Source organism: Bufo bufo, chromosome 3 (assembly GCF_905171765.1).
Source record: "Bufo bufo chromosome 3, aBufBuf1.1, whole genome shotgun sequence".
NCBI lineage: Eukaryota > Metazoa > Chordata > Amphibia > Anura > Bufonidae > Bufo > Bufo bufo.
Genome location: NC_053391.1, coordinates 301,220,426 through 301,237,048, shown reverse-complemented (window position 1 = coordinate 301,237,048; position 16,623 = coordinate 301,220,426). Strand labels below are relative to the sequence as shown.

At 46.2% G+C, this 16,623-nt stretch overlaps 1 protein-coding gene and 1 long non-coding RNA gene across 2 annotated transcripts; one reads left to right on the top strand and one right to left on the bottom strand.

Moving 5' to 3' along the window:
- The first annotated feature begins 6,648 nt into the window (after positions 1 to 6,648).
- On the top strand, positions 6,649 to 13,921 carry DYNLL2 (dynein light chain LC8-type 2). Its single transcript, XM_040424215.1, has 3 exons — positions 6,649 to 6,794; positions 13,252 to 13,390; positions 13,511 to 13,921. The coding sequence occupies exons 2-3, from the start codon at positions 13,259 to 13,261 to the stop codon at positions 13,646 to 13,648; spliced, it is 270 nt and encodes an 89-aa protein (XP_040280149.1). The 5' UTR covers positions 6,649 to 6,794; positions 13,252 to 13,258; the 3' UTR covers positions 13,649 to 13,921.
- On the bottom strand, positions 13,848 to 15,761 carry LOC120995187. The gene is made up of 3 exons (XR_005777548.1): positions 15,751 to 15,761; positions 15,224 to 15,226; positions 13,848 to 14,046 (listed from the first exon to the last, which is right to left on the bottom strand). It is a non-coding gene; the product is annotated as an uncharacterized LOC120995187 (long non-coding RNA).
- Positions 15,762 to 16,623: the final 862 nt, after the last annotated feature.

Genomic DNA, 16,623 nt, shown 5'->3' with positions numbered 1-16,623 from the left:
CACAATTTCATGTTAGATTTTATAAGACCTCTTGCACACGACCGTGGTTTGGTTCCGCATCCGAGCCGCATTATTTGCGGCTCGGGTGTGGACCCATTGACTTCAATGGGGCCGCAAAAGATGCGGACAGCACTCCGTGTGCTGTCCGCATCTGTTGCTCCGTACCGTGTCTCCACAAAAATTATAGATCATATCCTATTCTTGTCAGTTTTTGCGGACAAAAATAGGCATTTCTATAATGGACCGTCTGTTCCGTTTCGCAAATTGTGGAAGGCACACGGGCGGCATCCATGTTTTGCGGATCCGCAAAACACGGCACTGGTGTGCAAGAGGTCTAAGTCTGTTTTCTCTGAGGGTATCTGCACACATTGCAGATTACGCGCATTGCATCGTAATACAGTAACACCAAAATGTATGAGAATAGAAAATTCTCAGGTACACTTTGTGGATTTTTTATTTGTGGAAATTAACCTGCCAATTATATTTGCGGTTTTAGCTGTGGATTTCCCCTTTTTCAAATGAAGGGTAAGATCTGCACCAAAACCTCATCAAACCTGTACCAAAAACTGCAATTAGAAAATGGAGATTTCTGGTGTGGTTCGGGTGCAGAAACGCACAGAAATCCATGCAAATCTTCTGGATGCTTACCAGCAGTGATGGCCAGTTCGCCGCGTTCGCGCGGGAACACATGCGGGCTGCTATCTTAAATCAAGTCCGGCGATGCACAGGTAATTCCTTACCTGTGCCTGCGCCGCGAGCAGGTCTGAAACAAATGCGGTCACCGGGAGCAGGCAGTTCCCGCCAGGGGGCCTTCATCGGGCTGTTCTCGGAACTGTCTGCTCCCGGTGACCGCATTTGTTTCAGACCGGCTCGCGGCGCAGGCACAGGTAAGGACTTACCTGTGCATCGCCGGACTTGTGATTTAAGATGGCAGCCTGCATGTGTTCGCGGGCTAAAACAGCGAACTGGCCATCACTGCCTACCAGCACCTATGTCCTGCTTTTCAGCTAAAGCCCGAAGTGGATCCAGCAGGAAGGAGAAGTACATTTAGGCCCCTTTCACACAAGCGAGTTTTCCGCACGGGTGCAATGCATGACGTGAACGCATAGCACCCGCACTGAATCCTGACCCATTCATTTCAATGGGTCTGTGTACATGAGCGTTTTTTTCACGCCTCAGTTCTGCGATGCGTGAAAATTCGCACCCTGTTCTATATTCTGTGTTTTTCACACAGCCCTGGCCCCATAGAAGTGAAAGGGGCTTCAGTGAAAAACGCATTGCATCCGGAAGCAAGTGCAGATGCAATGCGTTTTTCACTGATGGTTGTTTATAAGCCTTCTGTTTTTTATCACGCGCGTAAAAAACGCATCAAAATGCATTGCACTCGCGCGAAAAAAACTGAATAATGTAACACAATCGCAGACAAAACCGAGGCCCCTTTCACACGAGCGAGTATTCCCCGCGGGTGCAATGCGTGATTCCGCACGGAATCCGGACCTATTCATTTCAATGGGTCTGTGTACATAAGCGTTGGTTTCCACGCATCACTTGTGCGTTGCGTGAAAATCGCAGCATGTTCTATATTCTGCGTTTTTTACGCAACGCTGGCACCATAGAAGTGAATGGGGCTGCGGGAAAATCGCATCTGCAAGCAAGTGCGGATGCGATGCGTTTTTTACGGATGGTTGCTAAGAGATGTTGTTTGTAAACATTTAGTTTTTTATCACACGCGCGCAAAACGCATTAAATTGCATTGCACCCGCGCGATAAAAACTGAACAACTGAACGCGATCGCAAACAAAACTGAATGGACTTGCTTGCGAAATCGTGTAGTTTTCACTGAACCCATCCGGACCTAATCTGGACACGCTTGTCTGCAAGGGGCCTGACTGAACTTGTTTGCAAAATGGTGCTAGTTTCACTGAACACACCCTGAACGCATCCGGACCTAATCCGGCCTTACAATTCCATTCACATCCATATCTGGCTTTGGCTGAAAAACCTGCAGTAAAATCTGCCACAAATCCTCAAAAACTCAGGGTCAACCTTCTCTTAGGATATGTTCAGACGGAGGATTATGGGTGCGGGCTTCAGTGCAGATCCTGTGCGGAAAACGAGCCAAATCTCTAAAATCGCCTCCCATTGTTTTCAAAGGAAGTTCACACCGTTTCATGCGGCAAAGGATTTTTACCGTGTGGTTTTCAAGGCTGTGCCAAAAAATGAACAGGTCCATTCTTGGTGCAGTTACTGTGCTGACCCCCACAAAGCCTTAGAGCAGGGATGCTCAACCTGCGGCCCTCCAGCCGTTGCAAAACTACAACTCCCAGCATGCCTGAACAGCCTACAGCTATCAGCCTACAGCAGGGCATTGTGGGAGTTGTAGTTTTGCAACACCTGGAGGGCCGAAGGTTGAGCATGCCTGCCTTAGGCCTCATGCACACGACCATTTTTTTTTGTGGTCCGCAAAAACGGGTTCCGTAGTTCCGTGATCCGTGTCCGTTTATTCTTCCGTGGGTCTTCCTTGATTTTTGGAGGATCCACGGACATGAAGGAAAGTAAAAAAAAAGTCGTTTTGGTGTCCGCCTGGCTGTGCGGAGCCAAACGGATCCGTCCTGACTTACAATGCAAGTCAATGGGGACGGATCCGTTTGACGTTGACACAATATTGGTGCAATTGCAAACGGATTCGTCCCCCATTGACTTTCAATGTAAAGTCAGGAGTCCCTATTATACCATCGGATCTGAGTTTTCTCCAATCCGACGGTATATTTTAACTTGAAGCGTCCCCATCACCATGGGAACGCCTCTATGTTAAAATATGCCATCGGATTTGAGTTATATCGTGAAAACTCAGATCCGACAGTATATTCTAACACAGAGGCGTTCCCATAGTGATGGGGACGCTTCAAGTTAGAATATACTAAGAACTGTGTACATGACTGCCCCCTGCTGCCTGGCAGCACCTGATCTCTTACAGGGGGCTGTGATCAGCACAATTAACCCCTCAGGTGCCGCACCTGAGGGGTTAATTGTGCGTATCATAGCCCTCTGTAAGAGATCAGGTTCTGCCAGGCAGGAGGGGGCAGACCCCCCTCCCTCCCCAGTTTTAAATTCATTGGTGGCCAGTGCGGCCCCCCCTCTCTCCCCTGTATTACATTCATTGGTGGCCAGTGCGGCCCCCCTCCCTCCCCTGTATTACATTAATTGGTGGCCAGTGCGGCCCCCCTCCCTCCCTCCCCTGTATTTAATTCATTGGTGGCCAGTGCGGCCCCCCTCCCTCCCCTGTATTTAATTCATTGGTGGCCAGTGCGGCCCCCCCTCCCCAGTATTTAATTCATTGGTGGCTAGTGCGGCCTCCCCTCTCCCCCCCTCCTAATTAAAATCCCCCCCATCATTGGTGGCAGCGGAGAGTTCCGATCGGAGTCCCAGTTTAATCGCTGGGACTCCGATTGGTAACCATGGCAACCAGGACGCTACTGCAGTCCTGGCTGCCATGGTTACTTAGCAATTTTAGAAGCATTATACTTACCTGCGCTGTCTGTGACCGGCCGGGCGCTCCTCCTACTGGTAAGTGAAAGGTCTGTGTGGCGCATTGCTTATAGCACAGACCTGTCACTTACCAGAAGGAGGAGCGCCCGGCCGGTCACAGACAGCGCAGGTAAGTATAATGCTTCTAAAATTGCTAAGTAACCATGGCAGCCAGGACTGCAGTAGCGTCCTGGTTGCCATGGTTACCGATCGGAGTCCCAGCGATTAAACTGGGACTCCGATCGGAACTCTCCGCTGCCACCAATGATGGGGGGGGGGGATTTTAATTAGGAGGGGGGGGAGAGGGGAGGCCGCACTAGCCACCAATGAATTAAATACTGGGGAGGGAGGGAGGGGGGCCGCACTGGCCACCAATGAATTAAATACAGGGGAGGGAGGGGGGCCGCACTGGCCACCAATTAATTAAATACAGGGGAGGGAGGGGGGGGCCGCACTGGCCACCAATGAATGTAATACAGGGGAGGGAGGGGGGCCGCACTGGCCACCAATGAATTAAATACAGGGGAGGGAGGGGGGGCAGCACTGGCCACCAATGAATGTAATACAGGGGAGGGAGGGGGGCCGCACTGGCCACCAATGAATTTAAAACTGTGGAGGGAGGGGGATCTGCCCCCTCCTGCCTGGCAGAACCTGATCTCTTACAGGGGGCTATGATACGCACAATTAACCCCTCAGGTGCGGCACCTGAGGGGTTAATTGTGCTGATCACAGCCCCCTGTAAGAGATCGGGTGCTGCTAGGCAGCAGGGGGCAGTCATGTACACAGTTCTTAGTATATTCTAACTTGAAGCGTCCCCATCACTATGGGAACGCCTCTGTGTTAGAATATACTGTCGGATCTGAGTTTTCACAAAGTGAAAACTCAGATCTGAAAAAGCTTTTATGCAGACGGATCTGTGAAAGTAGCCTACGGACACGGATCACGGACGCGGAAGACAAGCTTGTGTGCCTCCGTGCTTTTTCACGGACCCATTGACTTGAATGGGTCCGCGAACCGTTGTCCGTCAAAGAATAGGACAGGTCTTATTTTTTTGACGGACAGGAAACACGGATCACAGACGAGGATGAACAACGGTGCATTTTCCGAGTTTTCAACAGACCCATTGGAAGTCAATGGGTCCGCAGAAAATCACGGAAAACGGAACAACGGACACGGATGCACACGGTCGTGTGCATGAGGACTTAGAGGGATCCTGCTCACAGTTTACCTGCATTCAATGGAGCTCAACCTAGAGTGGGTAGCCATGAAAACCCAAGGCAGAAACAGCAGCACTGTGTAGCGGTTTCTGCGGTGAGATATGTGGCGGGTAAGGCCACATGGTCAGTTTTTGAAGCCAAAATTATAAAAGGATCATAAAAGGAGTGAAAGTGTTAAGGGCAGATATAACATGACAAAAAACTTTTTCTTGAATTCACTCCTGATTTTGGCTTCCAAAACTACATGCAGAAACCTGACTGGCACAACCCGTTTGGCTGTACCCAAAAAAATGGTGCAATCTGGCACAAATAGGTTCTCTCCTATTTTTTTCACACTCACTCGAGAAAGGGTTGGCTATCCTGCTCGAAGCAGGAAGTGCGGGTCATTCATAAGGCTCCATTCACACGTCCGCAACGTGTTTTGCGGATACACAGAGCCGCAAATCGGCAATGTGCGTTCCGCATTTCGCGGACCGCACATTGCCGGCACTAATAGAATATGCCTGTTCTTGTCCGCAATTGCGGACAAGAATAGGACATGTTCTATTTTTTTGCGAAACGGAAGTGCGGTCCCGGAAGTGCGGATCCGCAATTCAGTGTCCGGGCAGCACATCGTGCTGCCCCATAGGAATGAATGGGTCCGCAATTCCGTTCCGCAAAATGCATAGCGAAATTGCGGACGTGTGAATGGAGCCTAACTGTTCCTAATTGCCTGGTACAATGTGGGCCTACTTTATAATCCTGTTAAGGGGCTAGGGCCAGGGATGGCCAACCTGAGGCTCTCCAGCTGTTGCAAAACTACAACTCCCAGCATGCCCAGGCTACCTACAGCTATCAGCCTACAGCAGGGCATGGTGGGAGTTGTAGTTTTACAACAGCTGGAGAACCTCAGGTTGGCCATGCCTGGGCTAGGCAATTCAGTTTTGCCTTTGAAGAATTCATAAAAACACACTGGCTTATTTACCCATAGCAACCAATCAGATTCCACCTCACATTTTTGAGAGCTCCTTTGGAAAATGAAAGATGGAATCTGATTGGTTGCTAGGAGCAACTAAGGCTACTTTCACAATCGCGTTTAGTGCGGATCCGTACAGACGGATCGATTCAGATAATACAACCGTCTGCATCCGTTCAAAACGGATCCGTTTGTATTATCTGTAACATAGCCAAGATGGATCCGTCTTCAACACCATTGAAAGTCAATAGGGGATGGATCCGTTTTCTATTGTGCCAGATTGTGTCAGTTTGGCTTCGTTTCATCAGACGGACACCAAGCAGCGTTTTGGTGTCCGCCTCCAAAGCGGAATGGAGCCAAACTGATGCATTCTTAGCGGATCCTTATCCATTCAGAATGCATTAAGGGCAAAACTGATCCGTTTTGGACCGCTTGTGAGAGCCCTGAACAGATATCACAAACGCCAGTGTGAAAGTAGCCTAAGCCAGTTCTCCTTTACACCAGTTTTATAAGTCTCCCCCACTGTGCCATGTTTTACACAACTTTCAGTCAATGGGGGAGATTTATCAAAACAGGTATGAAGGAAACCGGTCTTTGTTGCCCATAGCAACCAATCAGATTCCACCTTTCATCTTCCAGAGCTACTTTTGAAAAATGAAAGGTGGGATGTGATTGGTTGCTATGGGCAACTAAGCCAATTTTCCTTCACACCAGATTTGATAAATCTCACCCACAAGTATGTTTATTTGCGGCTATCTATAATGTGCACTGTATCTATACACGTCATTTCTAATCCATGCACGCACATACACCTATGTATTCATTTATACAGAAAATGAGCGTTGGGCGTCGGGAGCTCTGCAATTTTCTCACAGCATTGTGGGATGAAACAAGATGTAGGCAGAGAAGAGCGGGAGGAAAATGCCCGCAGTGCTGGGGGAGGCGCGGCCTCCACCAATGGCCGGAGCGGTTGGCTGAGCCACTGCAGGGGGAGGCGCCGCTATTTCAGAGGGGCTGCTGGAGTCAGAGCGCTAGTCAAGTCTACAGAGACGTACAGCTTGCGGAGAGGGCTGCTCTACACTGTGACAGGCGAGGTAAGGGCGCCCGCCCGCCATCCCGGGGACCGGTAACGTGTATGGTGCTGGTGGGCAGGAGGGTGGGGGTCCTCGCTGAGCCCTGCTTCTCGCTGTTAGATTGCGCGATGAGGCCTGTGCCGCTGCCTCAGAGGCGCCCACACGGCTGCTCCCCCCTCAGGCTGTGTAGTGTGGCCCTGTTATGTAACTGGCGGAGCAGCAGGGGCCCTGATATGGCGGGTCTATTGTGACCTGTTTGGGTGGGTCTCCTCCGTGTAGCTGCATCATCTAGCATGGAAGCTCAGGGCCTGGTGTGTCCTGTGAAAAGAGGGGGCTTTTTCAGGTGCATCCTGAAGACCTGCTGATGAAGAGCATGGTCCTCCTCCCATCCCATGAGTCCCCTGCCCAGTCTATAGGATGGCCATGTTTTCTGAAGAATGCCACTCCAGTTGGCTAAGTGGGAACCAGTGTATAGGCTGGTGCGCAGCGTGGCTACGTTAATGTAGTGCCAGAGGCCATGTGCCCTGCTGCATTTCTAATGTGACCCACATCTCATTGTCGCTGGACCAGCAAATGTATTAGGCCGCTAGCGGCTTTTTAGAAATAATAATTTATATATTTTATTATTTATTTTTAGCAAAATTCTAGTTTGAGTCTCTTTCAAGCCCCCCTCCCAAAATATAAAACTGTTCACATGGACATGTGTCCTGAAGGCTCTGATGAAATGTATAGTTAACGGAGCAAAAGATATTGTTTCATATGTGGGAATAAAAACTAAAGTTGTCCAGTAGGTTGCATGCAGGAAGTTCATAAAGGGTCTTATGTTACTACTGCCCACCCACCACAATTCATTATTGTACGGACACTTTATTATCCCATCCGGCAGGCAGTTCTGTTGTCGGATCTGCTGATCTAGCTGAGACTGATGTGCATTCGTCTCTCAAATGCATTGCAAGAACGGATCTGGCACTAATACATGTCAATGTAATGCCGATTCCGGCAACTGATCAGGCATTTTGGGCAGGGATAATACCGTAGCATGCTGTGGTTTTAGGTTTGTCCTGATCAGTCAAAATGACTGAACTGAAGACCACCTGATGCATCCTGACCGGATTGCTCTCCATTCAGAATGCATGGGGATATGCCTGATCAGTTCTTTTCCGGTATTGAGCCCTTAGGATGGAACTCTGTGCCGGAAAAGAATAACGCTAGTGTGAAAGCACCCTTAGGCTACTTTCACACTTGCGTTTTTCATTTCCGGCATAGAGTTCCGTCACAGGGGCTCTATACCGGAAAAGAACTGATCAGGTATGTCCCCATGCATTCTGAATGGAGAGTAATCCGTTCAGTTTGCATCAGGATGTCTTCAGTTCAGTCGTTTTGACTGATCAGGCAAAAGAGAAAACCGTAGCATGCTACGGTTTTATCTCCGGCTAAAAAAACTGAAGACTTGCCTGAACGCCGGATCCGGCATTTTTTCCCATAGGAATGTATTAGTGCCTGATCCGGCATTCAGAATGCCGGATCCGTCCTTCCGGTATGCGCAGACTGAAAAAAAGGTGAAAAAATAAATGCCGGATCCGTTTTTGCCGGATGACACCGGAAAGACGGATCCGGCATTTCAATGCATTTTTTCGACTGATCAGGCATTTTTAAGACTGATCAGGATCCTAAACTATTTTTGCAGGACCATGGTGTGCTGTCCGCACCTTTTGCGGCACAATTGAAAATGAGTGGGTCTGCACATTTGCAGACTCGTTCATATGGTCGCGTGAATGTAGTCCTGATGCATGAGACAAAGTTTCTAGACAAGTCAAATTACTGTACCACAAATATAAAAAGGATATCAAAACTCCTGACAAGTAGCTGGAGATGTCTCAGGCCACGCTTTGCATTTCCAGCATGATCATCTAAGGGTACTTTCACACTAGCGTTATTCTTTTCCGGCACCGAGTTCCATCCTAGGGGCTCAATACCGGAAAAGAACAGGTACATCCTAATGAATTCTGAATGGAGAGCAATCCGTTCAGGATGCATCAGTTCAGTCTTTGACGGTTTAGGACAGAGATAATACCGCAGCATGCTACAGTTTTATCTCTGGCCAAAAAGACTGATCACTTACCCGAATGCCAGATCCAGCATTTTTTTCTTCATAGGAATGTATTAGTGGCGGATCCGGCATTCAAAATACCAGATCTGTCCTTTCGGTGAAAAAAAAAAAAAAAAGCCAGACCCGCTTTCTAGATGACATCGGAAAGACGGATCCGGCATTTCAGTGCATTTTTCTGATTCGGGCATCTTTCAGACTGATCAGTCTTACAAATGCCATCAGTTGGCATACGTTTTGCCGGATCCGGCGACGGAACTGCTTGCCGGATCTCTCTGCCGCAAGTGTGAAAGTAGCCTTACTAGAACAAACAAGAGGGAATGTGTAATCAGAAAATGACTTATGGTAAATATATAATTATTTTTTCAAATTTCAATGTCTAATGTAAAACTTCTATAATCCTGCAATTTTGACAGTATCCATTAAGCCTAATGGGTCACGATTTCCTGTTCTGTTTAGGTAGGCTACCTGCCGGCCTTCACCGGATTGGACACTGTTGGATACTTCCGTTCACTATTAATCAGGAACACCTTCCCATCATTCTAAAATATACCTTTTTAATAAATTATATAAAAAATAGCCTCAGGCCGGGCTTGAATCCTAAGGATCAGGGTAACAAATACATATATAGAAAATACCAAGTATGCCATTTCGCTCAGTACCAAAGATACTCCATGGTTACTCACGGTTAGTTGAAATCACAGTAGGTAGGGTGGGGATCAGTCCACAGATATTGTCCAGGAACTAGGATAATAAACAGGATCTTGTAGGTGGTATAGAGAAATGGAGAGCCACAAACAAAATCTTTGGTAAATCAAAAGATGGAGACCTAAAGATTCCCTGTATATCCCTAACTGATCTAAGCCCAAGGACACCCCTTGAAGGTAGGGGTTCCCTGTCGTACCTAATCTAGATACCCCTATCCTATGGATAAGAACTGAGTACATAGACATACAGACATGGACAAACAGAATGACAAATAACAAAGATTTCCCAACGCTACGTTTCCCCAGTCGGTATAAATCTCGACTGGTTTGTCAGGGGAAGATGATACTTCAACCAAAAGTCTCACAGTGGAGACTATCATTCGATGTCCCTCAATTGAGACCCTCTAGGAGAAATAAGCCCAGGATGCAGGCTAAAGATGACCGGTGTCTCAATGCCAGTTCAGAAACTGGCGCCTTATAACATGTCCTCCCATAACTAGTCCCTCCCACTCATTCAGCCTCACTCCTTATGGAGCTTATGCCTACCTATCCACAGTTCATCTTATGTACATCAAATAGGCCCATTCTTAAAATCGAAGAGTACCTTTGATTAAACCAACGCCAATAACACGCCGCTTTTATTTTTTGTCTCAAGTGATGCAATACGCCAGCGTCCCAGAACGGATATGACGTCAATCGCTGGAGCAGTTCAGTTCCGGAAACCGCTCTGGAACGTTTGTGTTCCACTGAGTGGATGTTGGGTCAACGCCGGGCTCAGAAACCGGAAGTAATACCTCAATACGTTCCACAGACCGGCGGTGATATCTATTTATTAATTATTGTGTTCCATCAGGGAAAATCGTATTTAGACACAAAGTGGGTGATATCATTAAGCCATATACATGCAAAATAATATGCATATGGCTCCCTGGAATCACTGCCAGACCCTATACCAGTGATGGCTAACCTCTGGTACTCCAGCTGTGGTAATACTACGACTCCTAGCATGCGCCATTTATTTCTATGGAGTTCTGAGAACAGTCAAGCAAGTGCACATCTTGGGAGTAAGTCTTGCCACAGCCGGAGGTTAGCCATCACGGGAATAGACTATAATGGGATCTTTCTGGAATGAATGAACCAGGTGAAAAATGATGATATTTTTCCTCTGGCCAGATCCCATTAGGCTGGTGGCACAGATGGCAATGCCGGTTCTTGTGAGCAGGTTGTGTTCTGCCGGATCAGGTTACCGCAAATGTGAAGTTAACTTTTCCGTAGCCATTCACCACAGGCAGAATTGGAGGACAAGTAAAACTCCCACCATCCACAATAGGATATCACAGCTTATTAACTCCCTCCTGACCTCTGCACAGGTCACACAGCAGGCCTAGAGGTCCCCTCCTGTCCAATGTGCCGTCTATGGACCACATGGCTGCCTTTAAAGCACAGGAAGTCTTAACATATTTTAGGCCTAGTGGCCATTGCAAGAACTGGATTTTTTTTATTTTTTTAAATGGTGACATAGAAGATAAAACTAATTCTAAAAAAAGTTAACATAAAATGATGTAAATAGGTCACTTTCAGATTCCCTTTAAAGGGTTTCTACCACTTCGTTTTTACATATTTAGCTGTCAGACACTAGCGATCCGCTAGTGTCTGCTCTACCAAACCATCCTAATATAACTGTTTTATTGGGCAGAACTTTTATTGATATGCTAATGAGCCTCTAGGTGCTATGGGGGCGTCATTAGCACCTAGAGGCTCGGTCTACCTTCACAAACTGCCGCCGCCCAGCACGTCCCTCCAGCCCACCCATCTCCTCCGGAATGCGATCCTCCCCGTGCGCGTCTGTATTCGGCGCATGCGCAGTGAATGTCTGACCGCTTCCCTGCTCAGACATCTCGCCTGCGCCGATGACGTCATAGCGCTCCGAGGAACAGGCGCAGTGGAGATGTCTGTGCAGAAAGCGGTCAGACATTCACTGCGCATGCGCCGAATACATACGCTCACAGAGAGGATCGCATTCCGGAGGAGATGGGCGGGCTGGAGGGACGCGCTGGGCGGCGGCAGTTTGTGAAGGTAGACGGAGCCTCTAGGTGCTAATGACGCCCCCATAGCACCTAGAGGCTCATTAGCATATCAATAAGTTTTTTTTTTTTTTTTTTGCGAAACGGCTGCCCAATAAACAGTTATATTAGGATGGTTTGGTAGAGCAGACACTAGCGGATCGCTAGTGTCTGACAGCTAAATATGTGAAACGAAGTGGTAGAAACCCTTTAAATTGGTTTCACATGTTACAAACAGATGGCAACATGTCATGATTTGCTTTGCAAGGGGTGAAATCCTTGTAAAGCTACTTTCACACTTGCGGCAGAGTGATCTGGCAAGCAGTTCAGTCGCCGGATCCGGCAAAACGTATGCCAACTGATGGCATTTGTAAGACTGATCAGTCTGAAAGATGCCCGAATCAGAAAAATGCACTGAAATGCCGGATCCGTCTTTCCGATGTCATCTAGAAAGCGGGTCTGGCTTTTTTTTTTTTTTTTTTCACCGAAAGGACAGATCTGGTATTTTGAATGCCGGATCCGCCACTAATACATTCCTATGAAGAAAAAAATGCTGGATCTGGCATTCGGGTAAGTGATCAGTCTTTTTGGCCAGAGATAAAACTGTAGCATGCTGCGGTATTATCTCTGTCCTAAACCGTCAAAGACTGAACTCATGCATCCTGAACGGATTGCTCTCCATTCAGAATTCATTAGGATGTACCTGTTCTTTTCCGGTATTGAGCCCCTAGGATGGAACTCGGTGCCGGAAAAGAATAACGCTAGTGTGAAAGTACCCTTAGATGATCATGCTGGAAATGCAAAGCGTGGCCTGAGACATCTCCAGCTACTTGTCAGGAGTTTTGATATCCTTTTTATATTTGTGGTACAGTAATTTGACTTGTCTAGAAACTTTGTCTCATGCATCAGGACTACATTCACGCGACCATATGAACGAGTCTGCAAATGTGCAGACCCACTCATTTTCAATTGTGCCGCAAAAGGTGCGGACAGCACACCATGGTCCTGCAAAAATAGTTTGTCTGCAATACAAGAATAGGCATTTTCTATGGTGGCCATGTGCAGTCCACAGATTGCAGAACCCACACGGGCCGGTATCTGTGTTTTGCAGAAAACACTATGGTTATGTGGCTGTAGCCTTAGAAATGTGTTTCTGGGGGTCATGCAAAGGGAGAAACGTATCCCCATCCACATTGTGCGCTGCAGAATGCAGGCTGTTGTAAGCCTGTAATTGGGAATGGTTATGGCTCCTTCAGGAAGAGCGATATGGAATCTGTCAGTGATGGTTCTGCAGGCAAGTTTGATTCTTTTTTTGTTTTTCTGCATCGATATAAGTTTTTGTTGCATTTTCACATGTGATGAGAACTAATAACCATTTACATCTAGCAATTGTGTAAAAAAAAAAAAAAACTACATCTGGATGACTTTCATTTCTCGCGCAAATCCATTTATTTTCAGGGGCCAGGGCTGCTCCTGTGCACAGGGTTTTCCTCACCTTTACAGAGCTCATTCATGTCCTCCTGTAATACTCCAAAGTGCACTGATGTCTTAGAACTTGGCATTATTTCTGGATGGAGAACTTACCAGTACTTGTCTTGTAGGTGCATCATGTCTGACAGAAAGGCTGTGATAAAGAACGCTGACATGTCTGAGGACATGCAGCAGGATGCAGTGGACTGTGCCACACAAGCCATGGAGAAGTATAACATTGAGAAGGATATCGCAGCTTACATAAAGAAGGTACGTTGGACCTGGTCACCCATGATGAATATGGGCCGGAATACTCTTGTGCATAAGCTGAATCTTGACAACTAAGATCTGGTCATGTAAATGCTAAAATCTTTATTTTTTAAATTGCAGGAATTTGACAAGAAGTACAACCCGACTTGGCACTGCATTGTCGGCAGAAACTTTGGCAGCTATGTAACACATGAGACAAAGCATTTCATCTATTTTTACTTGGGCCAGGTTGCAATTCTCCTCTTTAAGTCGGGCTAGAAAGATGGAAAATCATGGACTGTAATGCACTGATGGCTGGAGCCAGGATCCCCTCTAACATGGCTGTGCAGCTGCATGGACTGTATACTATATTTAATGTGTATATGTTGCAGTAAAATGACTTTTGTTTAGTTGCCTGGAGACAAGGCGGCTTTATTTTGTTACTGCTTTTTCTTTTTTCCCCTTTTTGTTGTATTGCACTTGGGGAAACTGTAAATGCTTTTCAATGGCCTTTAAACAGGAAGAAAATAAACTATTCTACATTAAACACTATGCCAGTGACGCATATTTTTCCCATCACAATAACTTGTCAGTTGCATTTGGCTGGTATGATGGCCTGAAGTGTCAATATGTATGGATCTTTCTTTTATGGCAGGCTTTGGGACTTGGCACAATAGCTGAGTAAATTGCTGTGAATTGTCCAAGTGTTGACTCGCACATGACCATCTTATCAGCTTCATGAGGTTTTGTGTAAAATCGCCAAGATTTTCTCTATTAAGAGAACTGCCTGGCTTGGTAAGGTGTATAGCCACCTTGTGTTATCTCCATCCTTTAAATGAAGTCAAACTGCATCGGTAACACTACTAAAAAAGCTGTTTGTAGTGAGGAGATTGTATTAGGCCTGTATTGAGGTGGACTCGTTCCTGTGTTCTCATAGCAGGCTTGTTGCCACCTTCACTACAATATGGGGGACAAAGTTAAAATGTGACAGCATAAGCACCTTGAGATATACAATTGCTTCTTAAGGCATGTGGACTGAAGGGAATACTTCCACATAGTATAGAAGCTTCCCCTCCCATTCACTTGAATGGGCAAGGAAGATGTAATTACTGTGCAGTCGCTATAATTTAGATGCTATTCAGGTAAACGCTGAAGAGGACGCAGCACTTGCATGAATGTCATAGCACTTTCAAACAGCCAATTGGGGATGTCAAGAGTTGGATCCCTGCCAATGTGATGACCTGTCCTGAGGATGAGTGATCAATATGTCACTGCACAACCCCTTTAAGGCCTTGTGTTTGAAAGAAACTGCATTCGGGGTTACCAGTATGGCTTGGTTTCAGGAGGGCCACACTGGCTCAACAGTGCTTGGAGTTACCGCTTGTAGTTCCCTGGACAACTGCAAAACACGGGAATATTGGGCACAGGAAAGTCATTTGTTGAGGGGTTGGATTATGTGGAACGTCTACATGCTGCAATGTGGTGGAAACACTAGGTGTAAATTACAATAAGCCTGAAAATAGATTTTTGTTTTTTTCCAGCTGTATATCACAAATGTTCACCCATAATCTAAGGCTCAGTTTTGTCTGTAGCCCAGATTAACTTTACAGATTCCAAGGATGGTAGGTGTTCACTATATGGCTTTAAAATCTAAAATGGTTGCACGCTGTCATGATGTGGTCTATGGTGTTGAGGGATTTTTATTTTGTCTGCTGCCCTGCAATCAGCAGGGTTCATGTCCACCATTAATGCTCGTGGCATAAAAATTTTCTAACAGACTGGAAATAGTGATAGTGAGGACTTGGACACCAGAAGCTTGCCAATGCATAGGGAACCAGATTGGAAAAATCAGACTGGCTACTCTTGGAGTATGAATAGACTGGATGCTACAGATGGCTGCAACCCTGCCCATATGAGTCAGGCATTTGACTTGACAAAAACCACCATCCACACTTGTTTTGCTAGAGAAACGCTGCTTGAAAAATGCATACAGTATAGGGGGGAAAAAACTAGTGTTCTATGGCTTAATTTGTTCTGTAGAGGTCAAGTGCCAGAGCAGACTGGTATGTAGGGGCCCTTAAACAACAATTTTTATTTCTCCATCACTTGGGCGTAAACTGTTCAGTGCTTCTGGTTTTCCCTCATGAAAGTGCATTGGAACTCGTGGCAACCCCAGCACTAAATTGTTGGGTCCCTTTGGCTGGCTGAGAACTAGCATAATTTTAAAAGCCTACCTCTTTACTTTTCTGTAGGTGATTGAAGGATGGGGAGAAGCAGTTTCAGAATGACTACTCCATGTCCATTTGGGGTTGGCGATGAAATTATGTGATTTGAGGTAAAGCACATTGTGTCCTTAATTATAGAAGAAACTTTATATCAACCAGTCAGAGCTCTGCTTTCATTTCGTAAACTGCACTGGATAAATGATGTGCTGAGGCCAACATTGGCCAGTTTGTTTTTATTTCAAGGTTTTTGATGGCTAAAGCCTACTATTCTTTAATGGGAACATTGGTAAATTCTGGGACAGCGCACAGGCCTGTAAAGCAGGCTCCACCTGTGATCTATGAGGTGTCCTAATAGAAGTCTCTGCAGCTGAATGTTTAGAAGCTGGATTTTCTTTCCTCTGTATATACATACTTATTCAGAGCTTCATTATGCTGAGCTGTGGGAGTCCTTCCTTTGTCTAATGAGGAACTGTAAGGTGCATGCTTTTCACTTTCTTTGCCCGCTTTCTTTCCAGTTGAGTTTTTTTATAAAATTGATCCACTGTTCTATTTTGAAAAGGCTTAACTTGTGCACCTTACATACCATTAGTACCTGCAGTGTATGTTAACCGACAGGTGTTGGTATACTGTTCGTATTTTGTTTGGCAAAATGTTCCCCTGTCCATATTTGCCACAAAGTTGTGCTTTATATTTTGAGAATAAATTGTATTTCATTGTGAAAACTCTTATTGTGACTTTATTTTTATTTCCGTGAATAGGCTAAATAAAGTGTGCATTATGAGCTTATGCTCAATACCAAAGCAGTGGTTTGACTTTTTTTAATTTATTTTTTTACACTCAGTGGGAAGCTTACTATGACAGGCGAAGCCTGGGAGCTAATGAAGCTATCATAGTAACGGATCAGTGCCTTGCTACACCCTCTGCCTAATCTCTCAGATGCCACAATCAATGTTGAATGCAGCATCTGAGGGGTTAAATGACTAGGTTCAGCGTGATCACCATTCCCTGTCATTGTGGCTGGGTGCCTGC